The sequence below is a fragment of the Python bivittatus genome, unplaced genomic scaffold (assembly GCF_059951505.1).
Source record: "Python bivittatus isolate LINGU-HERP-01145 unplaced genomic scaffold, Pbiv_v1 ctg000740_np1212, whole genome shotgun sequence".
In the NCBI taxonomy this organism is placed as follows: domain Eukaryota; kingdom Metazoa; phylum Chordata; class Lepidosauria; order Squamata; family Pythonidae; genus Python; species Python bivittatus.
In genome coordinates, this window is record NW_028277106.1 from 1,267,777 (window position 1) to 1,292,055 (window position 24,279).

At 48.2% G+C, this 24,279-nt stretch overlaps 1 protein-coding gene across 5 annotated transcripts in view; it reads right to left on the bottom strand.

Annotated features, from left to right (window-relative positions):
• Window positions 1–24,279, bottom strand: part of EXOC6B (exocyst complex component 6B) — a 245,396-nt gene that overhangs the window by 52,593 nt on the left and 168,524 nt on the right. For all 5 annotated transcript variants that reach the window (XR_015793513.1, XM_088128712.1, XM_088128714.1 and 2 more), the window contains 2 exons: window positions 14,910–15,051; window positions 2,447–2,520 (listed from right to left, as the gene is read on the bottom strand). Coding sequence is in view for 4 of the 5 variants with exons in the window: in XM_088128712.1 (XP_087984838.1) it covers window positions 2,447–2,520; window positions 14,910–15,051 (216 nt within the window). In the remaining variant the exon portion in view is untranslated. The remainder of the gene's footprint in view (window positions 1–2,446; window positions 2,521–14,909; window positions 15,052–24,279) is intronic.

Consider the following 24,279-nt stretch of genomic DNA (forward strand, 5'->3'; position numbering starts at 1 on the left):
ATTTTAAAGGCCTCATGAAAAAAAGGTTGCGTTCTGAGGAAACCCTGGAAATGAGGAGGAAGACCGACCTGAGACGAGTCTGCTAAGCAGCCTGCTTTCGTTGCAATCAGAGACCACAGCCTTGGCATCAGCTGCTTGAGATGAATCAAGGAACTGCCGCTTTGCTGCGGCCCTGAAAGCCAGGAGGCTCCATCCAAAGGCAAAGGGCTTTTTGACTTGCAAGCCACCGCTCGACCCGGCAGCCTGTGGGGCTCGGCAGCCCCCTTCTCGTAGATGGTTTAATTGGTTTTTCTGCACTTAGCAGAGGGTTGAACTAGACAATCCTCACAGTCCTTTCCAACCCCACAATTCTACAGTTCTGTAAGTTAGTCTATACCTTTGGCAGACAAAGTAATTATCACTTCAAGAGGCAGTGAAAAATTAAAAGAGCCACAGGGTAATTCTTACGCTTTTGATTCTCTCAGAAGCATGAACTTGGCTAGGCTTTTACCTAGCTAGCTTTAACTCAACAATCAAGTAGACAGTTATAAAATCTAGTACCTTTTCTTAACAGAACCTCATAATGTATCCTGAAATTCTACTCCTTTTCGGCTGAGATGGTTACTCCACAGCTTCTCATAAGACTGGAGGTAAGTATCAAGTGGGCAGCTGCGGGATTCAGTCTTGGTTCTAGCGGTCTTTAAATTTTATTTATGGCTGAGGTAGAGGAAATGCTTTTCAAATCTGTGCATGACAACGAAACTGGGTGGGATAGCTGTTTATGTAAAGACAAAAATAAAACTCAAGGTGATCTTAATAGGCTTGAGAAAAGGACTGAAAATAATAGAATGAAATTTTACAGAGACCAACGCAAAGTAGAAGACCAGTTAAATGGAGAGGAGATGGAGTAATTGACAACGATTTAGTCTGCACTAACGGAAGGACAGCTTCCAGATCATGGGAACTAAGAGCGCCCCTTGATTCTGTGCTGATTCTGGGTTGGTCAGGCCCATGCAAAGAATGGAGCCCAGTCCTGGAGTTAACAGTTTAAGAAAAGTTAAGACTGAAGCAGGTTCTGGAAACCCAAAACCAGACAAGAAAAGAATCGAGATTGAGGGAACCGAGTACATGTAACTCCCCCGAGGAGCTGGGAGTTGGGCGGCATGTAGATTAAAATGATGGGGGGGGGCGGGTTATGATCACGCGATTTAAATCCCTGACAGTCTAACAAAGGATGCCAGGTCTGACCGCAAGAGCACTCCAACCGAGAACAACTTGGCGGTGTTTGGCTTTGTGTCCTTGCATGCGTTCCAGCATCTGTCGGGGATACTTTAAGTTAGACTCCTGTGTTGAGCCATGGGCTCATCCCAAGGGTTTCCGACTTGTAGATCTTAGTCACCCCTTAGATCTTCCGTCCGAATTCAGAGCGGGGCTTCTTTATTGCATGAAAACAGCATGGCTCCCTATCGCGTTTTTCAGGAGTCACCGCTGCTCCTCCAGGACAGCGAGCGTTTGGGGATCGTGATCCCTCTGGTTTAGAAAGGCCAAAATCTGCCTTGGCCCAGAATGGGAAGGCGGGAGGTGGAGGAATGGGAAGAGAACGGAGCCGATCCATCCAAGGGGGCTGAGGAAGGTTTCTGCGCCCCCCCCCCGCACGGCTCATAGGGCACATTCAGAATGCAAGCCCATGTCAGCCTTAGAAACCAGGGGTACTGCATCATCATGGCAGCTGAGACAAAGCATAGTGTCTTTAATTAACAAAGATGGTTTGAATGAAAAAGGGCATCAGTCACTTTCTTTCCTACCCTATCCATCTGCATTGCCAAGAGGTGACATAAGCGAGACCCCCTCTGCCTGGGACACCCCACACACAGATTGGCACATCATGCTTTCCCCACAAAGGGCTTGCTGGAAAATGTCTTCGCTGCTCCCATGGGAGCTTGCCAAACCCAGAGGCTCCCTATTATCCACCACAATCGCCAAGGTGTCCCTCCTACCCACGGGTGGAGCTTCCTTCATGGAGAGACCCTTTCTGCCGGAGGGCGTGCCTCCAAAGGGAATGCAGGCCCTCCCAGACACACACCGAGCTTTTCGCCAGGCCATGTGCGCAGGCAAGAGTCAGGAGCCCACACAGAGGAGGCCAACGGGCTCTTTCCACCACCACCATGGCAGAGGCTCACCAGAACGTCACACATCCCCGCCTGGGGCCACCAGGGCCCTTTCGTGGAGCAGGCCACCCACCATTGCCTCGTTCCTTCTCCTCCTGGCACAAGACGTCCAACTAACTGCAGAGAAAAGGTGGCCGCAGATTCGAGGGCTATTGAGTGGATCATGGTGGAAAGAAGAGAGGTCTCTGGCCTGGCTCTCCAACCCTGCCCCGCCCCTCCTCCCTTCCTCCCTCAGGACCTGATGGTCTTTAGTCACACATCTTAAAAGAAACACAAAACAGAGAGACACAAAGACGTACTTGTCTCAAGTCGATGAAGGCCAACAGCAACGTGTCCCCTTGGAACCCAGGCACTGGCCCGGATCTGGCAAACTCTGTGGGAAAGAAGAGGGGATGAAAAGCACTTTTAACTCACCATGGACAGGGAGATTGGCAGACGGATGACAGCAAAGACAACAGCGGCTGGGGGGGAGGAGGGCCGCACTTCTAAGGAGTCAGGTCCCCCTCCCCTCAAGCTTTTTGTTCACCCTTCAAAATTTGTGTCATCAAAACACCATTAATTCCACCATCCTGACAGCAAGGAAACTGTACTAATTTGACCTGAAATTTATTCCCATGAGCCTCACTGGGCTCCAGAGTATTTGTTTTGTGAATGGACAAACAATTTGCAAAGAAGAAAAGCATTTGGGAGATGGAAGGAAAATGGGGGGCGGGGGGGTTCCAATGGAAAAACTTTTCCCCTCAACACAATAAAATCTTCAGCTGTGAAATCCTTTTCAGTTCCGAAAGCTATTTATATTTGGGGGCACTCAAGGAATTTTCTAATTTCATGCCTGTCACCATGATCCATGCCCATTTGTCAAAAATAAATAAACCAAGCTGCTCCATTAATTATGCTGCAGCAGAATAACGTCTCTAACAGATATTATATCATTGCACAAGGAATGGAAAATGTGAAGAACTTTCCTCCTTGTGGAGAATATCAATTATTTTGAAGGTGGCCATTTTAGCAATAGTTCAGAAGAATGAGCATCAAGAAAAGAAGTTCTCCATGGAGAGACTAGCATCTTAGATATCTAAAGATTTCTGTTTAAACCAGTTAATTTGGGGTATAATTATGCAAACCAGCCTTCCCTGTCCTACACTAACTAGGAACTACACAAGTTGTGGTCTAACTACAATCTACAGAACACATTAGAGAAAGCTTGTTGAAACACAGCAACACAGAGAAGAGGAAGATGGGAGGGTCTTGGCCTCTTCTCCTGATGAGCACTGAAGGTATTCCTGAACTGCGATGCTGAAGGTAAATACCACCATCTTATTTCACCCTGCCCAGATGGATTAGCCAGAAGCACTTTCTTCCAGGACGCAGAGAGTTGCTGCCGAGTTGGCCAACAGACCATCAGGGAATGCTCAAATTTTATTTTCCAAGTGAGACATCTCCAAGTTACTGGCTGCATGATTCTCCAGCATCATCAAGTCAAGATGCTGAAGAAATGCACAAAGTTGGGTCAAGAGCTGTGTCACCTTAAAAGATCTGGTACAACGTAGAGGCCAACCCAGGCAATCCAACATTGTAAGAAAAGCCAGCAGGAAATGCAAGAGGAGCTCAAGAATTGCTCTTCTTGTAGCCCCCTCAACGTCTAACAATGATGGGCTCTTGATGATAGAACAGATGATTGAGAAGTCCACCTTGGGCTGTTCAGCCACTCATTCGGAACCAGCTGCTGTGAGTTTTCCGTGCTGAACCGCTGAACCGCTACTGACATTTAAAGTCAAGTCAGAATTTAACAGAGTCCTAACTTTGTTTTGTCTGTGTGGCTCTCTTCCTCCCAAAGGCGCCCTTGGCAAACAGGAGTTCATCCAGGGCTCGTATCGAACGGCACGAGCAGCGGCTCCCTCGCCTCAAGCCCTCCAGCCAGAGCTCGGCCTCCGTCCTGGCAGCAGGGCTCGCCGGAGGCGGAAGGGAAGGGCCAGGCCGAGGGGTGCCTTTGTGGCACCGGACGGCACAGCTTCCGACAGGCCGAGGCTTGTCCTTGTGGGGTGTAATGGTCCGTTCACGTTGCCCACCGCTCAGCGTCGGTTGGCCCAGAGCGGCACGCCAGTGCTAGGAGTGCCTAATAACTAAATGAAGTAAGTATGTGGAACACGGATTTACCCCTGCCAAGCAGGCGTTCGCTGAATGTTTAATTTCATTAATCGCAGCCGCTGCCCAGCCCAGGAGGCACAGCCAGGCCCGTCTGCGGCCGGCACAATTAGCCCAGGGAAGGCCTCCCCCCACCCCTGGGCAGGCTTTCCCCGCAGCCAGGAGGAGGAGGAGGAGCACCCCGCCGCGGCTGAACGCTGCCGGGGAAGAGAGCCGGTCTGGGGACAAAGCGCTGGGGCAGGCCGGAGGGCGGAAGACCCGAGGAAACACCCTGAAGGCAGGGCCGCCCAGCCGGGTTACAGGGGCTCCGGCCTCTCCCGAAGGCATCAGAAACGCCAAGCCTGCGCCCAGAGCCGGAAAGGGAGGGAGTCTGAGCGAGGAGCAGGAGGAGGAGGAGCAGGAGGAGGATCAACCAGGGTGGGGGGATTCCATGCCAGGGGTGGTCTTTCTTCCCCAGGAGAGTGAGCCCCATCTTCCTCGGGGAGGAGGAAGGGCCCCTCCTGAATCTCCCTCCTGGAGCGCCTGGAGGGCTGTCTGGGCATTGGAGACACTGCCACCTCCGGCTTCCGCCCACTTGCTACTAGCCAGAACGGGAAAAGCTGGGCCATCCTCGAGGCGGCCAAGAGAAACCAAGCGATCGAGGAAGAGAGAAACTGGGCTCCCATCAGTGCCCCCTCCTCCCCCCTGCCCCCCAAGGGCCTCTCCGAGGTCACCCCAGGCAGGGGAAGCGGCAGAGAGCGGGGAACAGGCTCTCGGGCCGGACACCGTGGCCGAAGCGGCGCTGCTTCCAGGGAGAAGGCACGGGCAATGTTGGCACAAGAGGGACCCTCCCCACCGTGACCAGGAAGAGGTGGAGCGGAAGCCCTTCTGCGGGCATTGCCGCTGGGCCTGCCCAAGGCCTTCATGGGCCGCCCTAAGCTTCAACAGAGGGAAACGGCACCGCCATCTTCGAGAGGGGGCTGAATTCAGGCCCGGCAGAGTTTCCCACGCATGGCCACAGTTTCCTTGACGAGCCAGAGGGCAGGATGTGCTCCTGGGCTGTTCACACACAAGAGAGCCAGTCTGGTCTAGCGGCGAAGGCTCCAGGCTAGAAACCGGGAGACCCCGAGTTCCAGTCCCGCCTCAGCACGAAGCCGGCCCCTCTCCTCAGCCCAGGGAGGAGGCGCCCGGGCAGACCCCTTCTGGAAACCTGGCCAAGGAAAGCGCAGGGATCAGCTGTCAGGAGCCAACACGACTTGAAGGCAGCAGGAAAGAAAAAAGAAGTACAGCCAGCAGCATGCTCAGGGGAAATGCTGCAGCCCGCCTGAAAAGCCTTGCAACACCGTTAGCCACAGTTACATGGTACCTGCTTAGGACAGGTAACTGACAAGGGAATATCCCTGGTTCGCCCCCAAGGCCCTTCCTTCCCTCTGGGCTTCCGGCTATGTGACCGGCCGAGCAGACCAGACGTTCCCCCCGTTAGGAAGGCAGGGCCCTTGGCCCCCCGGCTGTGTCCATCCACTTTCCAGAGTGCACAAGAAAGACAACTCTGGTACTCTGTGCAGGCTCTTTAAACTTTCTTTTCTTTTTATCAGCTATGGAAGACAAGAATACGACACCAGGCTTGAGCTTTGCCCCTCCCTAAGGAAAAGGAGGAACTCCCGGGAGCCCCCATTTGGGCCCTGGCATGCTAAGCAGGTAGAAAGCGGCGGCTGGAAACAGCCCCCAAGTTTGACCCAGGAGCGGCTGGAAGGCCCCCAAATGCTGCGGCCAGAGTCCACCTGGGAAATGTCTGTTTGCCACAGGACAGGACTTTTCTTTCGGCCTTAATGCTCGTGGAGAAAACCTATGCGGTCGCTAGGAGTGTCAATCAAAATCTATAGAAGATCTGTCCAGAGTAGGTTGCTATGAGCCGTTCTTGCTTCCTCTGCAGCCAGATGCGCTCAGTGCCCGACCCTAAATCCTCTCTTGGTCAAATTTCCTCTGGACTGCTCTCTGGCTGGTTGTTTTATGATTTTCTCTGTGGCTTAATTTGGGGGTTATTGTTCTGCAACTATAATTGCGCTGTTAGGATTGTAACGTGAGGAAACTTTACTTGACTGTGGCAGGCAAAATGATATGACGATCCACCCATCTCTAGATCAGCCTTAACGCTCTGGTGCCTGCCTAATGAAGCGATGCCCCAAACCTTGGAAGTGGGAATGCTTCAGAACCAGAACGGAGCCGCCGGTTGGAGCAGCCCTCCCGCTGGCCAGGTACGTCTCTTGGCCGCAGCCTCGGAACCGGGATGGTTCTAGCGAAGGCCGCAAAGCTCTGGAAGGATGGTCAGCCCAGAAACGAGGCTCCCCGCAACGGTCCCAGGACTGCCTGTTATTTGCCAGCGTTCACAGCTGGATGCTGAGGGATGTGCGGGTTGCTGCCAGGTTCACCACCACCACCTCCACCTCCTCCTCCTCCTCCTCCTCCTCCTCCTCCTCCTCCTCCTCCTATTCTTTTCCAGTTTGTTTTTTGTCATATGTCTGTTCTTATTATATTGGGGTTTTTTTTTTCTGTTTAGTATATTGTGAGCCTCCCAGAGTCTCACGACACCAAACGGATAAATAAATAATTAAATAAGACTCCAACTCCTCCTCCTCCTCCTAGAAAAACCATCCAATTTATCTTAGGCAAGTCCATCCAGATTTATTTATGTAATTTATTTATTTATATACTGATGTAATCTTCATGGACTTCTGGCAGTTTACAGTAGTAAAAACAATAATAAACAGAATTAAAACCAAAAAAACACCAGACATCCATCAGGCAAGGGACAGATGGCAACTGCTCATCACCCCCCAAATGCCTTCTGGCACAACTCAGTTTTTACTAAGTTCCAAAGGGCCGTCTGGGTGGGCATCAGCCTGGCCTCAAGGGGCAGGCAGTTCCAAATACAGGGGCACCACAGAGAAACACTGGCTGCATGCCTCTGCCACCTTCATCTCTCCATAGTGATGAACCATTGGTAGATTTCACTGGGGAACACACCCTGGATGGCTTGATTCTACACGGAGAAGGTGTTCTTGCATATTGCTAGGTATCAAGCCATAAAGGGTTTTAGAGGTTAAAACCAGCATTCTGAATTGCACCCGTAAACTGACTGGTAGCTAGGGTAGGGCCCAGAACAGAAATGTAAGATGGTTCTGGCAACTTTCATTTGACAACACACAGGTATATGGTAGAGCTTTTGGCTGCAAGATAGGGACCCTTTTCTCTGTGGGTCCCTGCCTTTTTGCTTACGATTGCTGTGACCACCCTAAAATCCACATCTAGAATCCATCCTCAACCCTACTGGACTTGCAGCAGGACTTCAAAGGCCTATGGTTTCACTCCTGCTAATTTATCCAGTTCCACTGGGTGCAAATCTTGCCAGCCCTGCACTTTCTTGGCCAATAGCCCAAGAGAGCTTAGGCGCTTGGCCCAACAGGCCTCCTGGCTTCCTGTGGAAGGCTGAGGATCAGGACATCCACGATGATTCCTCTGACCAGTAGGAAGCAGGCAGAGGAGCAGCTCTTCGGGAGAAGGAGCCAGGGTGTACACAGTTTCTGACCATTCTGTCAGAATCACAAAATGAGTGTTGCAGCATTACCGCACAAGCTCTACCCCATACACATGTGCAACAGAAATCACTACAAAGAGATCCTGGGTGAAGTGAACGATTTGGAGGGAGGTAACTCCCAAAGTAGCAGGATGAGAACTGAGACCAATATTAGCTGGAATGGTCTTGAACTAGCGGAATGGAGAATTATAATACTAAGGGGGTTTCTAGCATGCTCCAAAACTGTGAAACAGGGGAACTTCCAAGTCCAGTACTGAGTCTTGGAGGAAGCCTTGGGATGTAGAGCTGTGCTTATGCAAAGCAGCTGGTTTTATTTATTTATTCCCTATCTTTCACTTCCAACAAGAGCTCCATTGATGTCTCCTTCAGAAGTGGAGCTATGATCCTCCTGGGCTATAACTGGTATCAGAGAGAAGACAGACAATGGAGACTGTCTGGAAGGAAGCTAATTGGGAAGTAGAAACATCAGGAGAAATGTTCCAAGGCAAGCAGCCTGGTGCAAAGATGGAACTGAGAGGGTTGGGACAGGCTGGCATTGTGCAGACCTTTGTAGAACGGGACTCCTGCCTTTTCAGCTGTGCTGAATAATCTTCTACCAATCCACCGCTGTGATGCACAGGGACCCCCCAACAGCCACAGTTCCCACCTCCTAGCTCTTCACCAGATTGGCCTGAAAAGACATTACCCAGATTAGCTCAACTGCCATCACTGTGTTAGCCTGATTCGGAAGTATAGGGGAAGAAAAGTATCAGAGAAATACTTTAACTGAAATACAGTAAATAAATATCTTCCTCATACAACATCCCACATTATCTGTCCTTCCCCAGCCAAAATTCTTAGCTGGAGAAAGAGAAAATTAAATCAAATGGACACAGGGGTTCTCTGGAAGACAGATGCCCCTTGCAAAAAAAAAAAAAAGATTTCTGAGTAGCTCAACTTCTTTCCTGCCTAAAATTCAGGGCCAGTCTGGGAGCATGTGATGTTTCTTCACCCAAAGACTGTCCAGCCAGGGGTTGCTGCAGCCCACATTAAGAAAACAAAAAGAAAAGTTGCCAGTGCTACTGTAAACATCCAGTCTCTGCCAGGAACCACACTCAAATCCCCCATTCATTTTCCAAGGGTGAGTACTGAAGACCGCCCCGAGGGATGGTGCCCACACTTCTGAAGGCCTTCTGCCATTCCACAGCACTTCCCCAGCCCTAGGCAGAACGATTCAGGGATCTTGGAAAATCCAGCCTTAGATTTCCACTTTCATATGATGCCGTGGCAGATGGTTAATGACAGTAAGATGCTCAGCTCATGGCCATTTCCCCACGGCTGACCTCTACAGCCATAACACAGCAGAATCCCAGCTATTTGCTTGATGCATTCATCCCCCACTTTTCCACTGGAAGCCCAAAGCAACGTTCACTGCAACTGGCAAACGCCCTGAGGGCTGCTTCCTCGGTGAAGCTGTGGGAACTTCTTCAAAGTGCCACAGCATTAGTGCTCTTCTTCCCTTTCAGGCATGCTCACTTACGCCTTGCACGCTCTTGCACTGCAAGAATGAGAAAGAGCATCCGATGGGAATCCGAGCCTTCCTAGAGAAGTCCGGTGTAATGTGTTATCCTGGGAAAGGGTTCCAAAAACAAAACCTCTTTTGACACATCAGAATGCCATTAGGCGCAGGGAATAGCAGAATGGTCTGGGAAGATGCCTCCTCGCTCTCCCTGAATCTCACCTCTAGAACAGATAAATGGGTTATCCGAGGACCAGACAGGCAAAGTCAAGCGTTCTCCACTTTGTACGCAGGCCGCTTATGAACTGGCATGTTCCAGCCACCTTCCGTGCCCAGCTTTTGACTCCTCCAAGCACAGCTGGCTCTGATCAGGTCTGGCTTTCTTCAGGTTACGTGGAATAGCCTCACGAGTCCTACTGCCTCTCAGGAGAGCTGAGCTGAGCGCATCTTGGTCCCTCGGCTGTGGAATGCCCTTGCCCTGACTGTTGGAGCCCTTGAGGGCTGATCCGACTCAAAGCCTGTGGGGCAAGGGCAGGGGCCGCAAGGCTGGTTGCTGGCCCAGAGTCTTTGCAGCAGGCCTGAATCTTTAGCAGCTTCCTTCTGGTCCTCCACCTTGTTCAAGGAGGGTTCTCATAAAGTTATTTCAGAGCCTCCAGGGATGTGAGTTAAATTATAATGTCACCAGAGGGGTTGGGCTGAAATTTTAAGCCCTTTGGGGGCTAGTCAAAAACGGTTTCTGAAGCCAGGTGGGAGGCTAACATACAAATTACAAGCTCGTATAAAAAGGAAAGAAAATAGGATATTACTGAAAATTGTCATTTTGGTGACAATTTTGGTGTCAATATTTTAGGGGAAAAAATGGGTGTGAAGGGCTGCAAGCTGCCGATCCCTCTTCACAGACATAATCAAGGCATGAAGCACCAGCATTATTTGCTGTTAAGGGCAAACAGAAATCTTGCACCCCGTAAAAACACCAGGTAGTTCTGTAGAGATGCTGGGGAAAGAGCGGAAGGAGCTATTGCCTACAACAAGCTAGTCCAGGGAGGTCTCGGATGTTCCCATAAGGACCATCCACCACAGCTAAACTGGAGTGTTTCAGAGACAGGAAGTCTGTAATGCATCCTCCTCCTCCAACTCCTAGAGGGAGCACTGATTTCACTCCAAACTGGGAAAGAATGTTCTGGATTAGTCCGCAGACCATGTCAAGACAGAAGAAACACAACAAAGTATGCTTCCACACCCTTAAAAGATTATATACGCTAATCAACATATTTCAGTTACAAAATCAGAAGTATAAAGTCATAAAGATGGAGGTCTAAGTGAGCTTAAGGCTTCAAATCTCAGAATCTCTGCAAAAGTTAACTGAAATGGAATTCAAATACTTGATCTTACGAACAGAAGCCTTTTTGACAATAGAGCCTTTTCTTAATTGCTCATGTAGTTTCCAGTATTTCGCTTTTTTAATGAGGTGTCTAAATCATGTTCTTTCATAATGGAAAAAAACTGGCATTCAGGAATACATCAAGGCCAACGCTATTACTCTTCAAATATCACTTTTACTTTTGTAGAGGCGCCAAGGCTGGATGTGTGTTAGTGACGGGCCATGGGAATTGTTGGTAAAGTATGCCGTGATGGTTCGCAGAGGCTGTGAAGTTTGAGGCAGCAGCAGCAGCAGCAGCGGAGAGTCCTTGGACAGCACAACAGCGGTTCACGATGGCTGTGGGAGACAGCAATGGGCGGCCTCCTGGCTGACCGAGAAGGGCTGTTCAGTGGCTGAGTCAACCAGGGGCTGAACGGGGCTGGGTAGCCAACTGGATTGCTTGGTGACTCGGTGGTGGCGGCAGCACTGGGTTGGAGCTGTTGAAGATCCAGTGACACTGCAGTGGTGACTGAGCTGGAAGTGAACCCAATGAGGTGGCGGCAGTGACTGTGTGTCCAGCTAGGACTGTTCTTCTAAGTGAAAGGTGGCAGAAATGACAATCCAGAGATGTACAACCTCAGTGGGTCTACTGGAGGACCAGCCTGCGTCCTGTGGCTATCCAAAACTTGCCACGCTGAGGGGTGGCCCTCTGGTCCCCTGTATGTGATGGTGAGACTCAAAAGGACAGGAGTGTGTGCTGTGTGTTCCGTCTTTCAGGAGCTCCATCTTACATAATCTGAAGAACTGGTTGGTAGAAGAAAACATGCTTGTGAACACTGGAGAGAAAAGGTTTGGGTGGATGGTACTGAAAGGACACGGTCAGTTGGGCAGCAAGTGTCTACTCTCCTCCCAGGTGCCAGAGGACAGTGGTGATGCCTGGATTGCCCTAGCTTTGGCAAGGACTGAAGGTGTGCTTGAGATGTCTGGCTACAGAGATGAGAGCAGAAGGTTTGAGGAGTGTGCTGTAGTGTGTGTAGGGCGTTGAGGAGAGGGTGATGCTAGCGGTCTGGCCCCTGAAGCAGATTACCTGGACCCTTTTCATCTGGGGTTCAAACTTGGACATAGTCCGGTGACAGCACTGGTCACATTTGTTAATGACCTCTGGCAGGCTTGGGAAGGGGACAGTACATCCATTCTGGCCCTCCTTGATCTCTTAGCAGCCATCAGTACTATCAAACGTGGTATCCTTCTGGACCAGCTTCAGGTGTGGGAGTGGAGGAACACGGTGCTGCGGTAGCTCTTCTCCTTCCTCTTGGGCCAGTTATAGCTGGAATTGGTAGTGTGGGGGGGGAGAGGTCTTGCCCTAGCCCCCTGCTTTACAGGTTTCCTCAGGGCTCTGTGCTCTCTCTGCTCCTACTTACTTGTTTTATTTTATTTTGTAAAATTTATATGGCCGCTCATCTCACATGAAGCAACTCTGGGCACTGTACACTAAAACCATTTAACATTTATATGAAGTAGAAAAACCTGGATAAGTCATCATTCGGCACGAGGTTAAGTACCGTCAGAATGCTGATGATACTTAGCTACACCTCTCTACTCCTGACCGTCAAGGTGTCTGGAGGCTGTAGGGGCACAGATGGAGAAGAACCAACTTCAACTTAACCCTAGCTTGACCAAGTAGCTGTGGGTTTTAAGGCTCCATCTTTAATTGTGGACAGGGGACTAGTGTGTAATGTGAGGCTCCTCCATGGCTAGGAGGGCCTTCGCACAAATCCATCTTGTCTACCAATTGTGCCCATTCCTAGATTGGGAGGCCCTGCTCACAGTCATTCAAGCCTTGGTCACCTCACTGTCCAGAAGCTACAACTGGTCCAGAATGCGGCCACTACAAGGCCCAAGTATCTGACGGACCGCCCATCTCCCATGGTGTCTGCCCAGCCAGTATGAGTCAAACAGGGTTGGCACGCTCCCTTCAATTAAGCAATTTAATTGATTGGGACCCAGGTACTGTGCCTTTTGTCACAATGCCTGCCCTCTGTAATGAGGTTCTCCCTGAGATCCATGGGGCTCCCAGCCTAATGATGTTCTGAAAGTCTTTGAACACCCAGCTGTCTCCCATGCTTTGCATTAGGGTGGTTAAGACCCCTGTCAGATATGTTTGCACGTGTTGGCCAGATTCACCATCTTTATTCTTTTTTTTTTTTATAATTCTTATAGTTCTATTTATATTGTATATTTTGAGAGCCAGTTTGGTCTAGTGGTTAAGGCACCAGGCTAGAAACTAGGAGACCCTGAGTTCCAGTCCCACCTAAGGCACAGCGCCAGCTGGGGACCTTGGGCCAGCCCCTCTCTCTCAGCCAAAGAAAGGAGGCCCCTTCTGAAAACCTTGCTAAGAAAACTGCAGGGACTCGAATGGCTTCAACTGGAGACATTGCTGCATCCTTTAGAAAGTCCTGCCTCCTTAACCGTTTATTTATTAGCACATTTATTATTAAATACACAGCTTGTACCTGTCCTAGCCAGTCCAGCATGCTCTGGGTGCCATCAGCTAAGGAGCGGCAAGGGCCAGGAGAGCCTTTTCTGCCATGACTCCCACCCTTTGGAATATCATTCCCTCGGAGATCAGACCAGCCCCAACCCGGCTGGCCTTCCGCAAGGCCCTGAAAACCTGGTTTTCTGCCCAGGCCGGGGGCCCAGGTGTGTGACGGAGCCCGTCTCCTGGCTCTGCTGATGGTTGCCTTATGACGCTTGGTGGCTACATGTTTTTATTTTTACATCTTGTACTTTGTCTATCTTGCCTATTTTTATTGTAAGCTGCCTAGAGTCACCTATGCGAGATGGGCGGCTATATCGATCAGCTAAATAAATCAGCTCCATCCATGTCCGCCTCGCCAGTTAGGATCAAGGTCATTCTCCCCGCGTCGGTCCTCCCTCTCTCATCTTCAACCCGAGCAGCAAGTGGGAAATGACCAGCCAGGACGATTAAACTCTTCGGCCACATCTCCGGCCTCGCTTTAAGGCTTCTCAGCGCTCTCCTTGGAAAAGCTCTCCTTATTAGTCATGCTGTCAGCAGGACTCCCCAGACAAACAAGGTTTGGGGCATGGACAGTGGGAACCAGTAAAGGGTTTGGTGGCTCTCTGAGGGCCCAGCAGTGACAGATGGGAAGGTGGGAGCAGGAGCATCCCTCTGCCATTAACCTGCCCAGGTGGCATTTCGGGCCTGGCGTGGAGGGGGCTTCAGCTGCCCCCAGCGCACAAAGATCAGCCTGAGATAAACCTCAGACACCGCACGCCTCTAAGTCATGCCAAGCACCGGTTGTTCAAAGCGCCTCTGAAATCTCCTGGTTTGCAATGAACCTGGGTTCTTCTACACCCCCGCCCCCCCCGCCGCCGCAGAGGTTCTGTTTTACAGGCCAAAACTGAGCTTGCTGCCTTCTTTCAAAAGAGGAGACTGCAGGGGACCAGCTTTTTACTGAGACATGGACACGTACTGAGGAGGGGCACGGGGGTCAAAAACGTCAAGATGGTGCTGCAACTAAAGCTCTGCCTTATAATGTACATCACAGATACCGTCTTGAGTTTTTTGCCCCCAACCTACAGACACCCCTGAGTAGGGATTAAACCTTCCCTCCCCCCCATCCTGCAGCCCCTCTCGAGGAAAGCTACCATCTGCCTGCTTAGCGCCATGGAGAAACAGCAGCCAGATGGAGGGAAACTTATTCTTCCTGTATTGTGGATGTTTGCCCCCCTTTGTGCTTCTTGAGTGATTGAGGCAGCTTACAATACCAACTGAGACCAGCTAACGTCAGAATGAGCACTGAACCCTCTTCATGCTGTTACTTTAAAAGGTGGGGGATCCCCTTGACTTTATGTGATGCGTTAAGCACCAGCTCCCACCAGACCCAGAGAGGTCCCTCCAGGGCCAGGATAAGAAGTTATGCCGCGAGGAGGCACCTCCTGCCAAGTTGGGCCTTTGGACATCCGGCAGGGCCAGGCAGGGTCCAGCTTGGGAGCAAAGGAGGATGTGGAGAACCTGATGGGTTCAAGAGGCAAGGCAGAAGCTACCCCCCCAGGGGGGGAAACAAAGCTCATCACTAGGGGAAGCGGGGGGAGGATCCACGGCTTTCTGCTACCCGCCCCCTTTGACCCAGGTTTCAGACCCCGAGCAAGAGGCAGCCTTACGTTCACATTCTGCTACGTCCAGGCTGAACTGCTGCAAAGCTCCCAGGGACAGCTGTCTGACTTCGGCTTCCAAGAGCTGCTGCATCAGGGAGGTGGACAGGTGCTTGCAGGCAGACATACAGGCAGTCTGAGCTACCTTGCCCTGGAAGACAAACGGAAAGGCCTTCAGGTGAGTCTCGGAGCAGGAGAAACCCAAGGGAAGAGCTGGCCAGGCGGTTCGGCAAACGGCGGGGGGCCACACGTGCGCCCAGCAGCACCCTTCTCAAGCAACTTCCCCATAAGCCATTCATCACCCATCTAATGCCTATTCCCCAGTTTAAACAGCACAATCACAATAGGCCCATCAGAATAAATTACAAATAACACAAAGCAAGTCTAAGACGTAAAATTGCGAGCAGAAGGATCAAAATACTGCCATAAAAATTTTCACTGAAAAGCTAAAGAAGACAAACTCATGTTGAAAGCTCTCTTCCAAGGCAGGTCTTCTCAAGCCCCGCCCTAATGGGACTCAGAAAACTGGGTTTTCAAAGGCGAACTTAAAACAGGGGCATGCAAGCTTCAGCAGGTCAATGTCTCCAATTGCATTTGGATATTTCCGTACTGCATTTTTACATGGTCCTCTTGTAAGACTCGGGACTGTGTACAAAAGTAATGACACACCATAAACCCCATCAAAGTAGCAAAAAATCAGTGAATTTATTAAAACGTGCAACTAAAGTTTGCATCAAAAGCCTGTTAAGAAAAGAAGCCTTATCAGCTGCCCGAAGGGAGTGCCCAAGCACACACTAGTGTTGGCATATTCTAGAGCTGGGGCCCCCACAGAGAAAGGGAACCTCCTGGTCCATCTTACTGTCACTTCTTGAGGTGGGGCAGAATCCCCAGCAGACCCTGCTGCACTCCCCAAAATGGGAAGTGGGGGGACGTCAGGACAAAAAGAAGGCCCTCAACCTCAACAACTTCGATTTGTTTAATTGTGATTGATGGTTCTCTTGGCATTTGTCCCACATGGTTGCAAGTCTACTTGGTTTCACACTGTGCTCACCTGGTTCTTACAGCGAAGCTACTGATATGACAGGGGCATCTACAAGTTGTGATCAAAGAGGTGAAGATGTTGGCCATGACGGTAGGACCGAAGTTCATGGGCAGAGCTTCAATCACACTATTCGTGGCTGTCGTCTTCACTGAAACTCATCAGGGAGGGTCTGGCCCGCAGTCGCCCAACTGGCTTCCGTGCCCAAGGCCGGATTGGCACTCACGGTCTCCCCACTCCTAGTCTAGTACCTTCACCACCTCCTCACGCTGGCTCTCATTTCAGTTTCTATGTAAATTAAGTTAATATTATTCCTCCCCATATCCCTTAATAATTTCCTTTTTATTAAAGGAAATAATTATTAAATTGGGTCCCAGGAAAGAATTAGTTTAATCTCCTCCAACTAGCTTGAACAAGAATTCCCGAGGCTGCATCCTGTTCCAGCTGCGGTTTCCCGGCTGTCTTAGGAGCAAGATATGCTGAAGTTCAAGTAACGTTACAGAAAATACATAACCGTAATCACTACCAAACTTGGTTCTTTTATATTTGATGAAGCCCAGGGTCGTGAACTATCTTTTTTCCATCGAGGGCATGAAAGCCACTCTGAAAATACTCGGATGAAAAGCAGTATAAACCAACCAACCAACCAGCAGCACTCCCTGCTCCTTATTCATGCACCCATATAAATCTCGGTTGTTATTTTTAGCTGAGCTGGGGGGAAACCACCCGGTATCCTGCAGATGTTTGAAACCGCCGCGTTCTTCCAAGTGAATGCCTAGGGCAGTTGGCCACATAAGCCGAGGCCCCAGATGATCTCGTGGTGTCGTTACTGGGGGTTCCCAATTGCGAGCCACGTTAATGTCTCCCTGCACCCGGGGCTCAAATGTGCGGACGGGGCAATGCCCTTCCAAGGTGGCAAGTGCCACTCCAGGGTGGATCTCGCCGGGTGGTGCTTGAAGCAGCGATTCTGTTCCTACCCGAGGGGGGTCTTGGCCCGCCTCACCTCCTGCCTCCCAGCACCCCACAGTACTTGTGCACTGATCCAGAAGGCCCAGGGCAGAACTGCCAACGTGCCGGCACTGGGCCTTTGGAAGTTACGGAGCTTGGCCATGACTTGTGGTGATGACAAGAAATGGCTGATGTTAGCAATTTATCCTCTTCTATTCTGGGGAACTAGCATTACAGGAGAAGGAGGGAGAAAAAAATCAGGAGTCTGGTTGCTTTTCTTCCCATTAACCTTTTTTTTTAAAAAAAAGAGGCATCAGCTTTTGTGAGCTTCAACTCCCTTCACCAGCTAGTCACTCCCTGCATCTGAGGCAAAGATACTTTCACCCAGGTAGAGCTTCCTGCCAACCCCTTTCCTGGTTACTACTTCCAGCCTCAGTCCTCTCAGCGACAGCATATAGACAATTAGCATTTCTTGTCCCTGTAGACAAACACTTGTTTCTAGCGAACACTATCTGCCCCTTTAATGGCCTTCCTTCAATCTAGAGAGACCCTTTACTTTTTGTTCTGACTGGCAGAATTTCATGCTGTTGGCAAGTGCAACAATTCACGGTTAGCTCCAAATCATTTGCAAAGAAGCTCAAGGCAGATCTTGGGAGATCCCAGAGCATCTCCCCACCAGGAGACTTTCTGTTCTAGAAGTGGTTCTCTGGTGCCAAAAAGCCTCTGATTTCAGAGCACAGAGGAGCATGGCTGCAGCGCCTCAAAGCCCTCCGGCGCGGGGCAGCGGCTGCACTGCCATGCAGTCCCAGGAGAGCGGGTGGCTGCAGAGGGGTGCAAGGCCTGTGCTCCCACACAGCCTGAAGCCCTTTCTGGAGACAAATCCAAAGGGTTAGGGTTTTATAGCCTAGAAAAAGCCATTCGGAAAGCAAAGGAAATGCGATATTTTTAGGTCAGCTGAAGCCATGGGATGTTTTGACATTCCAGCAGTTTAGTGGAATAGGATTGCACTTGACAGAAACCGCGAGTGCTTCACGAGGGTTCTTCTTTCCACAGCCTTCATCACTGTATCTTTGGAAACATTAGCACCAAATTAAGCAGAAGAGATGTTAAACTATCTGTAACACCATTTTTTAAAGTTGACTTCACGTTTACTGCTTTCCAGCCCTGTCTTAGAGATCCATATATTTTTGTCAGAAAATACACAATTTTACACCTGAGTTCTTTAAGAAACCTTGGATGGAGCTTACCTGGACCAAGCGAAATAGAGCATTTATTTCCAAGGTATCAGCAAGATCCAGAACTGTGCATTAGGTACTTTTACTCCTATTTCATAGTGTAAAGTCTAAAGCTAGCAAGGTGGGAATTTTGATTCTCACACCACAGAAAGCTGTTTTTTAAACAGAAATCTTCAAAACCAGGAAACAAACTGATTGGAAGAGATGGAGGCAAAGGCTCAAGATTCAGAGCACAGCAAGGACAGTGTTCCTGAGGGCTGTCAGACAGAGAACGTCTTGGAGCGATGCCTCTGCAAACAACACTAACCTTTTTAGTCTGCTTTGAGAATGTGGAGCAGGGGAAAAGTCTAACTGCTCTATCTTCAGCACGGCCCAGATTTTTGTCCTACATCTTCTGCAGTAAAGACAGCTGCAAGTTCATTCAGCTTCTCTGCAGCCTCCTTTATTCTCTGTATTAAAGCACTTTTAATATGGAAATTGTCAGCCAGATATCATCAGTATGCTACATAGCTGTACATCTCAATCCTGGACCGACAACCTCCTTGAATCAAAATAAATGAAATCAATTTTTTGTTGATTATGATTTGTTTGACTGTTTGTTTTAAATATAGTATATCACCCCGAGTCATTCTGGAGTTGGATAGCTTTACAGATTTGACAAATGAATAAATCATACAAGCAAGGGTTGGAAAGGATCTTGGAGATCACCTAGCCCAGCACAGGAATCCACTGCTACTGCATCCTCTCCAGCCTCTGCGTAACCTCCAGTAAAAGAGGATCGCACACTTCCAGAGGCAGTGTCGAAACACTCTTATGCTTAGAAATTCTTCCTGATGTCCAGCCAAAATCTACTTCCTTGCAATTTAAATCCCTTATTTCTTGTCCTGTCTACTGGCACAACTTTGAGTGATTCTGCCCCATCTTCAGGATGGCTATCATGGCTTCCCTGCAATCTTCTCTTTCCACACTGGACATACCCAATGTTGACAACTGTTCCTCATTAGCTTTTCCTTCCAGGCCTCTTATCACCACGGCTGCTCTTCTCTGGACATGCTCCAGTTTGTCAATGTCCTTCCCAAAATGTGCCCAGAACTGGATGTAATGTTCTAGGTATGATCAACCCAACATAGAGAGGAACTATTACAACTCCTGATGCTACATTTCTGTTGATACAGCCTAGGACTGCATTTGGTTTTCCTGCAGCTGCATCTCACAGTTGGCTCATGTTAGCTTGTGACAGACTAAGAAATCCTGATCCTTTTCACGTGTACTGATGTCTAGTATGGTCTCCTACATCCTTTGATCCTGTGATCTTTCCTAGCCAAAATAAGGGCTAAGTATTGTCCTGCTGAAGTTCAGCTCTTTTGTTTCTGCCCATTGTTTCAGCTTGTCAAGTTCCTTCTGAATCTTGATTTTATCCTGCAACATTTGCTACTGAATCTATCTTGAAAAACACACAAACGTTTTAAAGATAGAAACAATATTTGTCCTTCTCCAATCTTCTGATTGGAGCAGGGATCTGGAGACTTCAACTTAGTTAAGATAACCAAGTGTTCCCTAACCAACTCGTTCCCTAAAGCTGCCTTTGATAACTGACATTCTTGCCATCCAACAATCCAATAGTTTTAATAACTCATAACTTGTAGAAAGATTAAGCAAGGCATCATGTGACCGCATCCGATTTTACATTTTTTGCGGTAGTCATTAAACAAATCACTGTGGTCATTAAGCAAAGCACATTAACTCCCATTGATTTCATTGTTGGAAGCCAGCTGGGAAGGTTGCAAATGGTGATCACGTGACACCGGGATGCTGCAACCATCATGAATACACGCCGGTTGCCAAGCACCCAGATTTTGATCATGTCACCACGGGGATGCTGTGACAGTCGAAAGTGCAAGGACCAGTCATAAGCCAATTTTTTCCGTACTGTTGTAACTTTGAACAGTTGCTAAACAAATGGTTGTAAATCGAGGACTACCTGTATTGCTCTGTTGAAATCCATAGAAAGGAGGCAAATTATGGGCAATCTAATACCCACTTTAAAAACTAAAGAATTCATCTCAATGCAACCAAGTCTTTCAAGATTCAGCACTATATTTACTGCTACATTCCAGCTGCAGGTATTTTTGGGACGACCAAGAAACCTGCCTCAGAAATTGGACCGCAACTGAATTGGATGACTTGCTTCTTTGGATGTGGAGTTAGGAGCCACTTTGCTCCTCCACGTGCCTTGTCTTGCCTCAAGGAACATGATTACCTGAACTCTCACTGCTGCTCACTACACATAAATCATTAGTGATTAATTATGAAGCTTTAGGGAAAATTACAAGGAGGGAGAGGCAACTGCCAAGGAAAACCATCCAGACAGAATCCAGAGAGAACACAGAAAGCAAGTGCGAAAGGAATAATAAACTGGGCGAGGCTGATTACATTCCTATGGAAAAAAGAAGGGAATACCTATTTTTCCTCTGGTAAAGAGCGACAGAGGAAAGGGGGAAAAGGAGAAAGAGGAAAGAATATGTCTACATAAAGCCAGAACCAGAGTCAGCGCTGTTAAGGACAAGCGAAGATGACCAGATTCCAGAGAAGGATCTTGGGGGATTCTGTGAAAGGAGGAGAGTCCACAGCCTCCATTGGCAGCTCATCCTCGTCTAGAAAACCTGAAAAAGGGAGCAGCCACGTTGGTATTTTTGCAATAAAAACCAAACCAAACCAGTCATATGGCACCTTGAAGACTCATAAATTATTGCCTAAACACTGGTGGCTCTCAGTCCACTTCTTCGGGTCCATGGAATGAAATCTTGAGAAAAGGAGACTTCTGATTTTTGCAGCAAAATCTACACAAAGGCCAGTCAATCTATTATTCTGTGAACAAGTTCAGCTAGAAGCTTTCAATCCAGGAGTGGTTCCCAAAGGTATAACCATTCTCATTTGCAGAGGGTGCAACAGCACAGAATCCCTCAGCTTCCTTTCTTACTTCGCTCCCAATTTCTAATAATTTTTTGGTGAACACTTAAGGTCCCAGTTTTGCAACTCCCAGGTGTCCCTTTCTGTCCCTGATGGACTCAGCAGGTGGTTACAGGGAAGGAGAATTTAGGATTTCTTTTAGAGTAGTATCGATCATTATTCATCAGATGGAGCAGCCAAAAGAAGGCACTGGCAAAAACAAGAGAGACTTAGGTAAAGGGTTCAACCTGCAGGTTTGTGGTGTGATATTTGGAGAGACCCTTGAACAAATAGGAATATCTTGATTGGAAAATACATACAGAGCAAAGAGAAGCTGCTCCCAGAAGTTTTGGGTCCTCCAGATAGCACCACTGGGGTAATAACTATCTGGCCTGCAAAATCCCATACAGCCTAGTGCTTCTGGATCTGGCCATCTTCACATCCTCTGTGTGAAGTTCTGGGCCACAATATGCCAGTTTGCTTCTAAAAGGGCCACAAAGCTTAGCCGGACTTGCAACTATGAAATGCGGCACAACTGCTCTTCTGGAATTCAAGCCTTTGAAGTCTATTTTAATGCTAATGAAGCCTTGGAGGGAAAAAAAAAACTTTTAATTATCCTTACTGCTTACAATGTTTTGGATGAATGAAACTTTCTTCTCTTTGCCAGGTAAAATTAGTGCTTTATTCTAAATAGACATAATACCTTCTCATCTCCAAAAGCCAGCAAGGACAATAAAGAGAGCAATTTCAAAAGGAGGAGAAAAAAACCACAATTCTTTATTCTATTCCAGTGAAAGGAGACTACAGAAGGACCGAATAATCCAGGAAAGGGCTATACAATTCTGATCCAACACCCTGAAAAAACGAAAACTCCTGAAATTCAGAACACGTTTGGACAAGCCTTGCATTCAGCACTGGAAGAAAAATCTTTCAGGGCGTTATACCCTCCAGCACAGGTCCATCAAATGTTGGTCCCTAGTTCTGTACACCAATAGCAAAATGTGTGATGCATTTATGGGTTTCAAGAGATACACAAAGAGAGGCCACTGATGTCACTCTTGCTCAGAACTAGCCCAGAGACATTTTGCTTCTAGAAATGAAGATGACAATCCCATTTCTTCATGAAGAACACAACAGGATGAGCCATTGACTCTTCCTTCAACACTCATCATGGGGCCTCATCTGGCACTGCACTTGAGGGCAGCAGGAGGTCACATGAACACCTCCCCCAAAGGTGAATGCTTCATTCTGCTTAATGAGAAGGAGTTGACGGTGCTCATGTCTACTCTGTCTTGACTTCAAATTCACTGACAAGCATTACTTTTTCTAACAAATACTCACTGGATCGCAACATGTAAAGACTAACTGCTAAATGAACAAGAAGCAGGAATGAAACAATCACTCAGCATTAGGGTGTTTTTTTTCACAAGAATGAGAAATGATGGAAAATGTGAATATTGTAGATGAATCAACTTGCATGGGAAAAATAAACCTGGGACACAAAATGGCACAGCCTCTCTTACTTGAATAACCAGTGGCAAGGATTCTTATAATTTATAGCTTAATTGCAAGTGTTCTTACAGGTTAGAGGTCTCTGCGCAACAGGACAAGCAGAAAATCCAGGGCAGACAAAAGCCCTTCGTACAACCTAATGTGCAATGTACTGCTTTGTGATTGTTTTTAGAGATGAACAAAAGGGGTTCTTTTTTTAATAAATGTAGAAATAAAGATATGGTGAGGGCTATTGTCTAGGGCACTTTAATAAAATTAGACAAATGGATGGAATCTAAAAAGACACAGCAGTTTGATGGCTTTTCATCTCTTTACATCTATATTGCACAGTGAATGGAGGAATAAATCTAATTTTCACATAGTTGTGAAAACTGCAATGTGGCTATGAGTTAGATGTGGGGTGAATTCAGATCTTTGTTTTCAAAGAACGAGAGAGAGAACTTGTCCTTTCATCCCCTGAACGAATCTTCCAGATCAGTCTCCAATTATCTTCTAATGAACTCCAGGGATATAATCCTGGCAAGCAAATTTTTCATTGCCTGATTACATGTTTGCACAAGAAGCAGTTCCTGTTTCTTCTACAACTCATAAAAAAAAAAAAAATCAGGATACATGCAGGGCTTTTCCCCCCTTGGCTTCTGCAGTTAAGATAATGTACTTACGTAATTCGCGCATTTCACTGTCGCATTACTTGCCATGTTTCACGAAGGGAGCAGCTTCCAGATCTTTAAGCAAAGAGCTTGCAAAGCCCCCGGTGCCCTTGGAGGAGGCCTCACCTGCAACTCTCGATGTTGTGGGCCATTCTAACAAGTTGGTTATTGCTCATATCCAGGCAGAACAGAACTTGCCAAGTTCCTTCACTTGTGACCAAAGCATCTTCCTGGCCTGTGGCTTATAGCCAGCGGACGTTGTCCTTTCCCTGGCCAGAATAGGAAGAACCAGCTGGGAAAAGCTCAGAGGGCTCCAAGGTCTATAGCCACCAGATCCAAAAAAGGCTCCATCCGCATCTTCTTTCTGCCCCCCTGCAGAGACGCATAACTCATATTTGGCAAATTAGCTTTCTGACTTTTCGGTTATGGTGCCTGCACTGGGAATAATCTCCATCCCACCCAAGATTTTGCGGTATGTATTTAGAGACTTTAGCTATTAACTGCAAGCCATATTATGCTCCACGGGAATTTTCTTCATTCATCTTGGTTGGAGTTTATATACCTCCTGCTTCTCCAAATAGCACAATACAGACTTTAACAGACTAGATAGTTGGTATAGAACAGAAATATCCGGACTCTTATTGTTTTAGGAGACTTTAACAGCACTAATCTTACTTACTTACTTACTCTGCTGCCCAGATATATACAACATGTTAGTTGTCCTACCAGGGGCAAGAATATATTGGACCATTGCTACACCACATTAAAAGGAGCCTACCGTTCTATATCACGTGCAGCAATTGGATTATCTGATCATTGCATGATTCATCTCATTCCCACCTACAGCCAGAGACTTAAAACTGCAAAGCCTGTGATCAAACCAGTGAAGATATGGTCTGATAATGCTAAGTGAAATCTACAGGCCTGCTTAGAGTCTGGAATGTTTTTGAAGCTGCCTCTGCAGATCTGGATGAGTACACCGATGCTGTGACATCATACATTAGCTTCTGTGAGGGCATGTGTGTGCCCACCAAAAACATATGTAT